Raw genomic sequence first — 14,459 nt, forward strand, 5'->3', positions numbered from 1 at the left:
AAATTAAAAAAGAATCCTTTCTGCATTCTGGTTTAAACAAGATACTTAAATTAACAGTAATGTTCCTCTTGCTGAGTGTTTCATTTCCCTGATAACTGAGGAACCAGTCTATTAATAAAGATGCAAATCATTCCAGCACTTATGTAAATAGCAATAAAAGCTGAATTCTCACCTACAGCAAAGCAAAGCAGAAGGATTTTGTTCTTATGGAGTGCTGAATTCTAAAGAAGGGGTAAATACATTTTCATTCAGTCCTGGGTCACAACTAAACACACATTGCAAAAAATCTTACATAACATCTCTGCTGCTGTAGTTGTCTGAAGTCTAGGAAGTGCCCAATTGTCACACAGTAATTACCAGGCTATTAAACCCATCCTGTTTTCTAAAAGCTGCTCCAGGAATCACGACCAATTCCTCCCTCTGACTCATCCCCTCCCACCCCCCAAAATGTAGCAGTGACTCTGCCCTGTGTTCAGGAGCAGCAGCAACCTTCAGTGCTTTCCCTTCCCAGGGGCAGCTCAGCCATGGCACACAAGGAAGGTGCTACGGGCTTCCATGGCAACTGAAGCACTTGCATTACATTGGAGCTTTTTCCTCCTCTTCATTTCTCTATTTTTTTCTTTTTTTTTTTTTTTTTATTTCCCAGCTATGCTGCCTCACAGAGCTTGCAGTGAAATAATTATTTTTAGCAGCTACCACGTCTTTCAGATATCTTCTAGAATCTCTGCTCTTTGTCTTTTCTTGACATTTTGAGCACTGTGAATTGGGTTATAAAATTTTAGAGTCAGGAATTTGGATCTTTTTAAGATACAACTTCCCACCTGACTGAGACCCAGAATATTTTGCAGAGATTTGATTTTTTAGACGTGCATGAGCATTTAAAAACATTTCTGGTGTTCCAAGTGCTGTAAATAAACACGAGGGCTGTGCCAACAGGCATCTGTGGGAAAATGTGAGTGATGTCTGCCCATGCTATACCCACCTCATTACAGATTTTATTACTCATTCATTTTAGTAAACTCTAATCTAGGTTATTATGCCACACCCATCACCATGGGAATGGCACTTTAAAGGACCCAAAATACTTTGCTATTCAGCTTTTCCTTGGGACTTAAGAGTGTGATCTGATTGCAGTTTCAATATACAAAACCCATTTGAGTAGTTACAGCTGACAGATTAAAAACCTCACTAATTACAAACATCCTCAGTGCAATATGTAGCACTTGATAGAACAGTGAATTATAGATAAATAGCTAAGAGCTGCAGATGAATGAATTCCTCATCATGAGAGAAGCTGCAGAGAAAACTGCCCATCCCTCATTAACTGTGTCTTACAGCACAGGTAAATACAGGAGGAGTTTCACTCACTGCTTCAGTTTTCTCACAGCACTATCAATGCTGACTGCCACCTCCAAGGAAAGGACAATTCCAAAGAGAAGATCTAAAAGAACAATTTAAAGATACCCCTGAGCGCTCTCAGAGAATTTAGTATGATTTATGCTTATTTGAAATTAAATTGCTAAAATTAAATCCAGAAATTCAACAGTCCCTGTCTGCTTTTCTGAGATCAAAACATATCACAAAAATATTATTTTAAGAAATAAAATAAGCATTACAGGAACATTTATAACATGGCAGTTTGAAAGACAAAAGAATAACAGATGAAATTACTTTAGTCACAACTGTTTTGCTTATCTGTTGTGACCAATTAATTATGTGGAATATGATTGAGGATGGACCATACAGAGCACTGAAGGGTTCTGAGCACATAAAGATGATTTTCATTTTGTGTGCTCTTCTGCCTTGCTCACAGAAACCACCAGCACTGCTTCAGCTTAGCCTGCATGTCCTACTGAGGCAGCAGCATTTCCTAAGAGCCATTAAAAGCAGATCTTTAAGGTGTGGTGAGAGAACTGCATGTTTCAAACATGAGCTGCACAACACACCCAGAAGGTGTGCACTGGCAATCATCACCTCCTGCCTGCATCCCTTGGTCACCCACGTGGCAATGGTGCAGCACACAAAGGCTGCTGTAAACTCTCATTACTGCTCTTAACTCCATGGAAGGAGGACGAGCAGAAAGTGCCAGACCTCCCTATGCTTCCCAACAGAGCTTTCTTTAAATGTGTGTAGAAGGTGGAAGCAGCACATTATTTTGTTGTCCACTCCTGTTATAAAAATACTATTTCTCCTATAAATTAGGAAGAAAAATGCCATTCATTTTAGAACATATGATGAACATTTACCTTGACTTGGTGCAACCAAATAAACTCAACTGGTAAATGCTGCAAAAAGATTTTTCAGCCTCTCAGAATTCACACATAAAGGTGCTTTGGTTTTGCCTTCCTGTAAAGTTTAGGGAGAAAAAAAAAGAAAGAGAAATAAATAAAGATAAATAAAGGCTTTAACTGCAAAAAGCCTGGGGTTCTCATTGAGACTGAAATGCAGTGTGTACCAATATCATGTGTATTAAAGATCTTTGGGCAATATGCACAAACTGCAAAGCTGAGAATTTGTTCAGTCTCTAACATTATCTTATGGACATTCCCCTTCACAAGTGTTTTGTTAGATACTTGAAAATGCTTTGCTTTACTCTGCTTTACACTTGGTTGGGGAGACTTTTCCTGCATTTCTGGAAGGACAAATGCTTACATCAATCTAGTGCTCCCTCTCTTGGCAACCGAACAAGGCGCAGCCACTGCAGCCACAGCTCCCTCCCGAGACAAGAAGGAAAGAAAGTGTTGGAACAATTAATCAGCATGATTGTAACATTTCTAAGCATTCAGATGTGGGCAGCTCTTCAGATTATGAAAACTGAATGGTATGGCAAGGTTCTGTTTAAGTGGCTAAGAGAATTTTAACAGATTCTTGATTAAGAAAACCTGAAGCTGACAGTTGTGGCCCTTCCTAAAATATTTCACCATACTCACCCTTATTTTGCTCAGCTTATTTTCCCAACTTTTCTTCAGCAGCTGATTTTCAAAAACCAGCATTTTGCTGCTTCAGGACTCCAATTAAAAGCTCTTTAGCTAAAAGCTCATTTATTAAACCTCTGTAGACAACCACGAACATGTCTGTACAGCAAGTTTACATGAAGGACGATGTTACAAAAGATACAGTGGCAATTAAAACAGACCCACATAAATAATTTATAAAAATACTTGAAATGGTGAAAATAGCATTATAATCCCCAATTATTTTCTTCCAATTGCCAGGACTTTGATGTGGGAAATCTTGACATCAGACCTTTTTAAAAACATTCAGAATATATTAAACTTATCTACAGGATAATTAGCAAAATGTAAAAAGTATAGATTATTGTACAAAGGACAGATATTAAAAAAATCACCAATCCACCTGAAACTCAAGGACAACATAAATCTTAGCCAAAATAATGAACACCAAACCACAAACTCTGCATTTTAGAGTCTTGAGTATTGGCAAATAAAATGGTCTTAACAAATCATCAGTCCTGTTATTCCTTAGTGGGAGCTTGCAATTTGGGAAAATTCTACATTTGCTGCCTGCACTGGTGATCCTGGTCAAGATGGAAACCTGCACTGACTTCAACACCAAGGAAGAACAGGGCAGACATGCATTTGTCAAGATTTTCTCTTTCCCATAAGATGAGGGAGGTTATCTGAGTTTGTAAAACTGCTGGGGAAACAGAAGGGATTTGGATATAACAAAACAAAAACCAATTAAGATTTAAGTCTTTTTCTTTTGCTGGTTTCTTGGGGAATTTTTTAACAGGCTTCTTATCCGTAGATAGACCCCAGTTGATTCTGCCATGTTTTCAAACTCAAATGGTGTGATGCCTTCAGCAAACTTGCTCATGTCAGGAACAAGTCCAGATTTTTTCACAGATGATCCAGTGCTTGTGGGCACTTTATTACCAGCTGTGTTCTCCCCCTCGTTGACCTCAGGGGTGGCAGCAGGCAGGGTGTCATCCAGCAGGCCCTCAGAAACTGCATTATCAGGATTTTCCTTCAAGTCAAGCAAACTGTCCTCTAGATTGGGACTGGTTAGAGAATGTTCATTTTCTGGGATCTGCTCACTGATGTCAGAAAGCTCTGTTTCCACTGAGATCACTTTCTCAGGTGACCTGACTTCTGCAACCAGATCTGCTTCATTCCTGGCTGGTGATGAAGTCAGGGAATTGCCAGTTAAAGGTGTGTCCACAGGAATATCAGAGTCACTGTTGGTGCTCTCTGCCTGCTCCAGAGCTGCCCAGATTAACCTCTGCTGCTCCTCCAGCTCCTCCAGGGTCAGGGTGTCCTCATCCATCACTGAGTCCACGATTTTGGGCTGGGGGCTGTCACTGGCAGAGTTGGGTGCTGGGGCAGTCCTGGGCAGGGCAGAGGGGCTGGGTGAGGAGGGCTGGGGGGGGGTCAGTGGGGGTGTTCCTTGGGGCACAGGGGGAGGAGTGGACATGGATGGAGATCCAGGGGGCAGAGGAGGCTGGAACTGAAAACTGTTGGGAGTTTGAGATCTCTGTGCTCCTTCCAGATCTAGAAAGAGATTAAAAGACACCTTTTAGAACCTGAAATCTGACCAGGACAAGATTCAAAGTGCCAAAGTTCTGATTAACTACCAGATTTACATCATCTCATCCTTGGTTTTCAGCTGAGACAGAACAAGCTTTGTGAGGCTTTTCATATCCATCAAATATACATTTTTTGGGATTTTAACTCTACCAGCCATTCAAGGAAAAAAAAATTACTATTGAAGGTATTAAGAACAAACCCATTCCACACTGAGACACACTGAAGGATTCTTCATGGCAGATTTCAAAAGGAAAGCCAGAAGTTTCTCCAGCTGTTCTAACACTTAACACTGAATCCTTCTGAGTTTGCCACACTTTTAAGAAGCTGTAAGCTTGCAAATTTATGTTATTTCACCCAAATATTTAGGGATTTGGGGGTCTTAACAGAAGTTTCTTTACGATGGTCCTGGAGAAAAAAGATCAGAATTTTTAACTGAACATTGCAATTGCTCTGAGCACACCTGAAACTTCCTGCTTGGTATCAGAAGATACAAAAACCACAGTGACAATGACAGCAAATGCCACTGCAGTGGGACACTGCTGGTTCTGTCAATACTGCCTTTAATTACCACCACAATACTAAAAATTGGCTTCTCCTTTTAACTCTCACATTTCAATCCACAGCAAGTTATTTTGAAAATAAAAGTTGGAACTAGGAAAAGCAAAAATCAGAGTGACTGTACCAGAGTCCAGGTCCATGTCAGCTGCTGCCACCTCTGAAGTGTCTTCTCTGGCTCGTTTGGAATGACGAGACTTGGACTGAGGTGCAGCCCTTTTGCTGCTGGATTTGGGACTTGGCTGCAGAGAAATTATCCACAAAAGATAATTTCCAAAAAGAATCAGTATTATACTGCACAAATTAACATTTCCAGCTGTAAGAATTAAAGCAATTTTCTAACTATGCAATCACTGGGGACCCAGTGTGTAAATATTGACATTTGACCGCACTAGTGTCTTTAATAAAAAGTCTGTCCCCTTGTGCAGAAAGAAGATACAAACAAGAAATCATCATGACCTACACTAACTAAAAGACAACATTTTTTTTTTTCAATAACAAGGAGATATATTCACCTCCTGATAATTAGAAAGGTAGTGAGCAAAAACATCCTTCTGTTGAGATGGCTGCATGGGGATGGAACCAAACATCTGCCACTCCTACAGCAAAAAGAAAAAAAAAAAAAAGAGAAAAGAGAAATAATGTTGCATATGGTTTGTTAATAACAGAACTTTGGTTAACACTGAATGAAAAAACACATTTGGAAGCAACTAAATGGGCAAATGTAAAGGTGCAAATGCACAAGTGCTTCTTTTTAATGCTCAGGCATTCAGGGCAGTGATGGAGTTCACTGACAGGAGGTTAAAATGCTTTTGAAGATGAAAGTGCAGCACCCACAGGGGATTTCTTGTGTGCTCTGTGCTTCAGAGGGCACCCACCACATGGCTCTTCTGCTATGACTTGTTTAATTCCAGTTGTTACAGAGCTTGGCAGAAGTTGTACACTGACTGATATAATTTTTTATAATCAAAATTATAATTATGGAAACACCCAGTGATTTTTATATTCCAAAAACTTTCAGAAAATTTACACGTAAGGAAAAAAAGCCATTAATGTGTGAAGTTTTGTGTTTAAAAAATACCAAACTATTGATCTCATAATGGAATAATGCCCACAGAAGCACTGCCAGACCCTAGCACAAGAATCATGACAAGTATCAGTTGTCACATTCATTACAAATGTAATTAAGGGCTTAAAAAGAAGAAACTCTTAAAAGGGAATCTGTCAGATGCAGATACAAAACATTAATTCTTGGCTAAAAGCAGTTCCTGTCCCTCAGCACATTCAGAAGGCAGAGAACAGCTACTCACATCTGGGATCCCACTGGGAGTGGATATGTTAAAGCCTGGGTAATTCACCAGCTTGGACACATCATAAGTGACACGTTTGGGCTTGGGAGAGCCCTGATCTTCTGCTTCAACTTCACCTATAATGGAATGGAATTATTATGGATGTTAATTAAGAACACCACTGGAAAAATCCACAGGATTTAAGAGCAGGAGTTTGGAATGGAAGTACTGATAGAAGGTTCTGAAATCCAGAGAGGCAGGAACAGTGAGCAAATGCATCAGATATAGGCATGAAACCTCCCCAGAAAGCTAACTGGGTATTCCTGCACAGCTGCTCTTCATGTTCTATTGCCACCCTCAGAACTGGGCATCAGGACTGCTGTGAGATGCAACATAAATAATGGTCATTAGCAAAAGCTGGTAAGTTACTGAAGCTGGGTTCCAAGAAATGTGTTGTTTGCTTGCTGGTGATTTTGTGCCTGTGTAGGAGTAATTTATTGAGGACTATTGCTTCTTCCAGGAAAAAAGAAAAAGGGAGAGGAAATTGGACAAGACCATGTCCTAGGTTGACTATATCACGCTTTTATCCCCAGTTGTCTTGTTCTGTTTATGCTGAACAATAAGTTTTGCACCTTTAAGACTTGTTCCAGAAAATGAAGGGGGGGAGAACCTTTGGGGATTCTCTCCAAAATTTGCCCTGAACCAGGACACAGCTGAAAAAAGGAGTATTTTTATATGAATAAAACATGTAAAAATATTTTATTGATTTGCATCTTTTCCAAGAGGAAGATGAAGGTTTACAAACCAGTTAATTTATTATCTCCTGAGGAGGATGCAGCCAGCACAGAGCCTCAGGGTAAAGCTGCATCCCCACCACAAATTTCTCACCTTTGCCATCATACAGAGCTAGCCCTGAGTGCTCCAGTCCCACATTTCTCACTTTTGCCATCATACAGAGCCAGCCCTGAGTGCTCCATCCCAGCCCTGAGTGCTCCAGCCCCACATTTCTCACCTTTGCCATAGCACAGAGCCAGCCCTGAGTGCTCCAGCCCCACATTTCTCACCTTTGCCATAGCACAGAGCCAGCCCTGAGTGCTCCATCCCCACATTTCTCACCTTTGCCATCATACAGAGCCAGCCCTGAGTGCTCCATCTCGGCCTCCTTGAGCCAGCCCGGGGGGTAGCCCAGCTGCCGCATGCGGTAAATGAACGGGGGCAGGCTCTTGTCTGTCACACCCAGGGCATCCTGCAGGACCTCACTGAGCCAAGGAAACAAACAGAAAACAAAATGTCACCCAAAAAAATCCCTCAGTTGGTGACAAAAAGGTTATGAAGGTTTTGTGGAGTTTTCAGTGAGGTGTAGGTCAAAGCGTGTTGCATTTCCACCCCAGATATAAATGAAAATCAGCTCTGATATTAAATAAAACTTTTTGCCTTGCTGAGATGCTTAAACATTTTATTAGAATTAATTCTACACCAAGAATAACACACTTGACCTACTGCTTCTGACTCATGGCCTTGACTGCAGCTATCAACAGGAAGGGTGGACCCTGACACTGAACTTACTGGTGGTTTTTTTGGGGACTGCCACACAATACTGTGATTTCTCTGAACATTTTGAATAGAGAGGAAGGGACACCCAAAGCTCAAGATTTGCAGACTTTGGAATACATTTTAGTAGGAACATAATACAATCTGAAAAGTCAAAGAGTAATATTTATCACCTTGCATTAGAGAAAGGGTAGGACTGTCAAGCCAGCAGTGAGTTTTCATTTGAAAGACAGCTCTACAATTTATTTAAATTTTATTTAACAAGTTCTAGCATAATACACTCATAGTTAAGAGCAACAGACTGTAGCAATTAAAATCTGGCACTCCAAAAGCAGAAGAGTTATTCCAGAAAAGCAAATGGAAAGAAAGAGATACCTAATTACTCCTGGCTTAAATTTTCCAAACCTCTCTTCTACTTCTTCTGCATGGTAACGCTGCTGAAAATTCTGATTGCTGGAATCCCCACAAGCTTCCAAAAACTCCTTTCTCTTCTCATTTATACGAGCTGCATTTCGTGGCTTAAAGATAACACAATTGGCAAGTTTAGAGTTGGACAACTCACAATTGATGAGTCCTTCACCCCACACAAAGCCTGGAGAGCAGCAGTCTGTGCAACACTGGTGACTTTACCTTTGGGCAGTCCTTCATTTGATGGTCTTCAGAACCACAATTGAAACAATGAGGTTTGGGCCTGCTTGAAAAATGGACAAATAATTAAACCTGAAAACAACTCTGTAATGTTAAATACACCTAATTGTTTTCATTCTTGACAGATTTTAAGGTTTAGACTTGAGAAAGACAAAATCAAAAGCAAAGACTGCTGATGTCATCTGCTTCTTTTAAACTTATATCAATCCTTAAATAGAGAATATTGCTGATTTCACAGTGCTAAGGAGAATGTGGGAAATGAGGAAAGGGCAGAGGGAAATAGGAAATGGCATCACCAGAGGTCTGAGCCCTTCCACAATACTGGGAATCAGTAGAAACAAACAGCAGAGCAAATCCATTTCTTTGGAAAGTCCTGGCCCACAGTTTCAAGTAATTCATTTTGTGAAACTGCACTGAGAACTGGAATGGAACTGCAGCTGGCTTCAACTTGTAAATCTCCCTTGCAAATTCACACCATGGCAGGAAACATTTGCAATATTACTGGGGTGAAATACCAAGATTTTAGAGGAAGATTGATTGTCTGAGCATTCATTTTTACTGAATTAGGATGGGAACCAGAAGTGGAGACAAAAAGTGTGGCACAAGTCCAAGGTAACTCCAGCTGGAAACTGAATTTCCTTCACTTCTGACCTCCCATAGAAACTGCACCATCAACTCTCAGATCAGTCTGACTTAAAAATCTATCAAATAAATCAGACAGGAGTTGTTCTACAGAACAGTAACCACGACACAACAGCAGTGCAAGGATGACAAACCAAGCACTAAAGAGACAAGAAACAGAAGAACTAAGTATAAAAATTCAGAAAGTTTTCACACATTGCTTTTAGGCCCTTCCTAAAGAAACTCAATAAAAGACAGATTCACTGACTGCAATGCTCAGCTCTGGCTTATTTAATTTAAATTTAAATATTGCTCAAGTATATCCAAGGGCTTATTAACTGGGCAAGAATCACAGAGTGCATCTGAACTTTTCAGCTCAAAATTTTACATTTAAGAATAATACAAACCTTTTGGGTTTTACTTGTATTTCTTGTCCATCTAGGGAGAGAATCTGGCTGAAAACTTGCTGATATCTTTAGATTTCAATAAGGAACTGCTACTGGATGAAGCAAAATTTCAATTTTGTTTAAAACACCAATGAACACTTAATAGTGCTTTGAACAGAACACTGACTCATCTGCATTAAATTACAAATGGATCCTTGACATGAAGTCCTGAGTATAAATTATAAAATGGTATCTACTATAAACTATTTGCTAAGATGAGCTTATGCTGTTTCCTCCTACAAATTTCTATCCAATACTTTATCAGCACTTGCTAAAACTACAACTCTCTTGTTTACAGGTAGAAATTTCCAGATAATAATTCTGAAATGTTTCACAGTAATCTTATTAAACCACATTTTGACAGAGTTTCAAACTGACAGGTTCACTGAGAGCAGGACTTGGGTGGTTTAGAAGCCAGTGCCTGATGAACCATTTCACTCAGAGTCACTTCAGCCACACTTAAGGTGGCATTTAAGGAGAAATTCCCATTAGGAATCTAATTCCTTCATCTCAGAGGTCAGGAGATTGTGAATTTGCAATTTATATTCATATATAAATAATCTTCTAACAGTGACATGACCTTGATTACAAACTGGATATTACAGAAATGAACTCTGAAACTGCTTCCTGTCCTGGGTCTTTTCAGCAACACTGAAAGCCAGGGGGATGATGTTACTTGAGAAATTTCTTGTCCAATTTCTTTTGTCATGGAAGACATCAATACTAAAAACATTTCAACATTTCCCAGCTTCTTCAGCATTTCCCCCAATTCCACTTTTCCAACATTGGCTTTAATAAACAATAAAGAACCAACTTTAAAATGGATGCATGTTAAGAGCATACCATGATTAAATTTTGATAAAAGACTTCCCCTCTAGCTCTCATATTTGGAAAAAAGCATTTCACAGCATGTTGGAGTTTCCCAAACCCTCTTCTCCCAAAGAGTGGATTTTATGGAGGGATAATTCTCATTCAATCTGCAATGAGCTGTCACTCCAAACCTGATTAGGGAGTGGCCAAGGAAATCCCTAAATTCACAAGATGTGTTTATGGGGATAAAGCATTCACTCTCAGGATAGCAATCAGCAAGTCAATTATATCAAAATCCTTATTTGTTTTGAATAAAAAAGCCATTAATGACCCATTAAATCATCCCATCCATAATGACTGGTATTCTGGCTTTGCTAGAAACACACAAAATCCACTGAAGAGAACTGGAGTTCAATTTACCCACTGGAATTCTTTGGATTTGACACATGGAAACAAGAAAGGTGTTTTAGCAAACAGGATACTTAGGTATTTCCCATCCTTCTGTCAGCTGTGGATTCTCATTTAAAATAGGCTGTCCCAGTTTATCAAGACAAAAATTGGTAAAATACAGAACACTTCCTACAACCTGCAGAAAAAAAGTCAGAGAATCGTCAGAAATGTGTCAGTATTTAGGTGAGATTGGTAGCATTTCTATAAATTTACACTGCTTGAAACACTTCCAGGTTTTATTCCCCCATTCTGTAAGAATTTACAATTAATACAAGCCCAAATGTGTACAAATATTTTTTTTTGCACTGATGTAGCCCAAACATGCTGAATTTAAATTTAATTTGTCAGTGTAATAACATCAGTTAGGAGACCTTATTTTAATGGCAGTGTACATTGAATGTGGAGAATGAAGAGCACAGTCAAAAACTTACACTAAAAGCTTCTTTCACTTTTTTAGCAGAACTTGAGCTGGTTCCTTTACAGTCCTCTTCCAAAACAACACTGGACGGCTGACAGGAAAAGCAAAAATAGAAATTATTCACTGAAATCCACCTGAATTAGTGATGTAAAAGGCACAGAATTGGGGTTCAGCTTCTGTCCTTGCACCAGCAGCAGGATGGAGATGTCCATGTCAGGCATGAAGCTCCCCACAGCCCAAAGAATGACACAGATCCGCTCCAAGGCTTTCTTGATGAGAAATACACTGCAAAATTACACTTTCATTCTCACCAAAAAAGCTAAGGGAGAGAGAGAAATGTGCCATTCCACCCTTTCACTCAAAGTGAATGTTAAGAATCAAAAGTTTAAACCAAGAGAAGTGTAAATGTTCAGATTCTGTTGTTCATCTGTTTTCTTATACATACTTGGAGTTGGGCCAAACACTATCAGAAGAAGATACACTAAGCTTTCCTCTTAATTATTTAAACCAATTTTCTTTCACCGAAATTTCACTAGGGAATTTTCAAGAAGCATTTTCATGGGCAGAAAGGATCTTTCCTTTCTCTCTATTTTTCGGAACAAAGTTATAAAACATTTGTGAATCTACTTAATCTGATTTTTGTCACTGTTATTATTTCAATAATATTTCAATATTTTCATTACAGAGATGGAGAAGCAGCATTCTGTAACAATGTGAGTTTTAAAGTACCTGTGGCTTAGCATTCAAGTGTGATTTTTCTTGTTCACTTTTCTTCTGCTCTTCGTATTTTTGAACTAAACTACAAATAAAATCTTCAATTTCTTGATGATACCGCCTGGGATGAAGTACAGAGAGATGAGACATGAGCAAGGCTGAAACAAGGGGCAGACATCTCTTTTCTTAAGCACTTATTTAGTAAATAACTCAGAAAATGGGAAAATTAAATTCTTTTTCTGCCCCCCTCTCAACCTCCCCCAACACAAATGCAATCTGATATTTGAGAGCACCTGAGTGTGGCATAAAATCAACTCAGAGGCAGGGAAAGATGAAATTCTATTTTACCCACAACACTGCTGAAATTCAAGCTGCTCTTCAGACTCACTCCAAGTTCCTGGAAGTTCCCTCTCGTTTCATGGTAAAAGCAGATATTGCTAATGAACAGAACTCTTGTTATCCTGCCCATTATCCTTCCTCCACTCCAAGCTTTCAATAGTTTATGTTATTGAATAAAAGCTACATCCACAATTTGGGCACAGCACTGTTAGATCCAAACAAACAAAAAGCCCCCATTTCCTGTCAGGGTTGTTTTTTCATACTTACTTAGTAATGACATTGTTCATAAATAAAATCTGCAACAGAGGTCCATCAACTTTGGGGTTTTCCACTGAGATGCCACTAGAACAGCACAGAACACAGACAATGGGTACAGTAAATATTCCCCACAGTTTTATCACAGCTCAGGCTGGGCCCCACATAGGGAGGAAGTTTTGGTCAACACAAAATCTGTATTTTTTAAAAGCTCCTATTCTCTTAAACAGAAATTATGCTCTTGAGCAAAGCAGGTAGGTGTGAGGTGGAAGGAGAACAAAACATCCCCCACACTACAGAAATATTTAATTCTGTATGAACAGAATTCTCTTCCTGCTATTATAATTTCAATAAACTTATACAATCTTCTAACTAAGATTCATTCACCCATTTGACTGTGATTTTTCCTCACTGCTGAACTTATACACTAAAACTGCTTCCCTGAAGACCAAGTGACCTTCATTAAACAGATAAACACAAATAATTAAAAGTTACAGCAACACCAACCGAGTTCCTGCTATTGAAGACTTTTCAGGAACTGGAATGGCATTTTAGAAGCCCAGAACCTGAGCAAGGTTTGGGACATGGAAATCAGCTGTGGCAGATTGTTAACACAGACAGCTTTTATCTAGATAAACTCTATTTATATATACACATAAATATATTCTCTCTATATAATTCATGCAGTGTTTCAAGTCAGCATTAACATACCTAGGACGAGTCAGAATTCTCAGCTTCCTTTTAAGTTCCTGATGTTAACTTATTGTTAAGGACTATGAGTTTCTTTGGAAGACACAAACCCACACCCAAAGCAAGCAAGAAAACACCAAGCAAGAATTTCACAGAACAATAAATAGGTTTTTGGTCCTTCCCTTTCACTGCACAGGGGATTATTTAAAAATCCACCTGTTGCTGGAGAAAGAGAATAAATTGGAATAAAGAAAAAACCACAAACGAAAAAGGACTAGCTGTGACAATCCAAATAGTGCCATTCATTACATGCAATGATTATATTAACAGATTCGTAATATTTTATTTTAAAATGAAATTATGGATATGATCATCACCAAAATAAAGGCAATGGTAGTACACGTGTACTTGTAAATGGGCACTAAATCATAACACATTTCAGATTCCACTCTGCTGCAGCGGCGGACCCAAAAACCCTTTAGAGAACCTGTCACAATTCAACTATTTGTAATTATTTATAGCTGAATTAAAAGGTAGAACGTAGGGATTCAGTGAGAGCCGTTTCACCAGCCAGCCCCGCATCCCGGGGCGGGCCCGGCCGCTCTGGAATAAAAGTTTCTATGGAGAGAGAACGTGCTCTGAGGGAGCCCGGGAGCACCAGGAGCTCCCTCCCCGCCCAGCTCAGCCCTCTCCCCCTGTGCCCCGGCCGAGACCGAGGGTTCGCTCCCACAGAGCCCGGGGAGCAGCCGGAGCCCCCTGAGGGCCGGGACGGGCTGGCCCGGAAGGGAACCGGCAGCGGCGGCGCGCCCGCCTTCCCCCGCCCCGCCGCGGGCCCTGCGCTCCCGCCAGGATATTCTCCGCCCGCAGCCGCTGCACCGTCTCGTCGCGGTCGCGCAGCCGCTCGTAGAGCTGCAGCAGCGGGTCCGGCTCCGGCTCCTCCAGGGCGGGCGGCGAGGGCGGCCCGGGCTCGCCCTCCAGCTGCCCGAAGAGCTCGCGGTCCCCGACGTCCACCTCCGCCGCCATCTTGGCCGCCGCAGGAAGGGCGGGGCGGGGGGCAAAGGGCGGTAGGAAACGCGCGGCGGGCGGGACGATGAATGCCGCGGACTACAACTCCCAGCGTGCACCG

General features: G+C 40.5%; 1 protein-coding gene across 2 annotated transcripts; it reads right to left on the reverse strand.

Annotated features, from left to right (window-relative positions):
* Positions 1–3,014: 3,014 nt before the first annotated feature.
* On the reverse strand, positions 3,015–14,360 carry ZCCHC8 (zinc finger CCHC-type containing 8). 2 transcript variants are annotated; one of them, XM_059485276.1, is made up of 14 exons: positions 14,186–14,360; positions 13,355–13,395; positions 12,656–12,730; positions 12,065–12,170; positions 11,349–11,426; positions 10,950–11,053; positions 9,619–9,684; positions 8,573–8,633; positions 8,318–8,460; positions 7,508–7,650; positions 6,413–6,528; positions 5,618–5,701; positions 5,230–5,344; positions 3,015–4,511 (listed from the first exon to the last, which is right to left on the reverse strand). In XM_059485276.1, exons 1-14 carry the CDS (start codon positions 14,354–14,356, stop codon positions 3,709–3,711), a joined length of 2,106 nt encoding a protein of 701 aa, XP_059341259.1. In that variant the 5' UTR covers positions 14,357–14,360; the 3' UTR covers positions 3,015–3,708. The 2 variants fall into 2 exon arrangements, with proteins under 2 accessions (XP_059341259.1, XP_059341258.1); XM_059485275.1 differs by having other exon boundaries at positions 8,573–8,636.
* Between the last annotated feature and the right edge of the window lie 99 nt (positions 14,361–14,459).

The sequence above is a fragment of the Ammospiza nelsoni genome, chromosome 18, assembly GCF_027579445.1.
Source record: "Ammospiza nelsoni isolate bAmmNel1 chromosome 18, bAmmNel1.pri, whole genome shotgun sequence".
In the NCBI taxonomy this organism is placed as follows: domain Eukaryota; kingdom Metazoa; phylum Chordata; class Aves; order Passeriformes; family Passerellidae; genus Ammospiza; species Ammospiza nelsoni.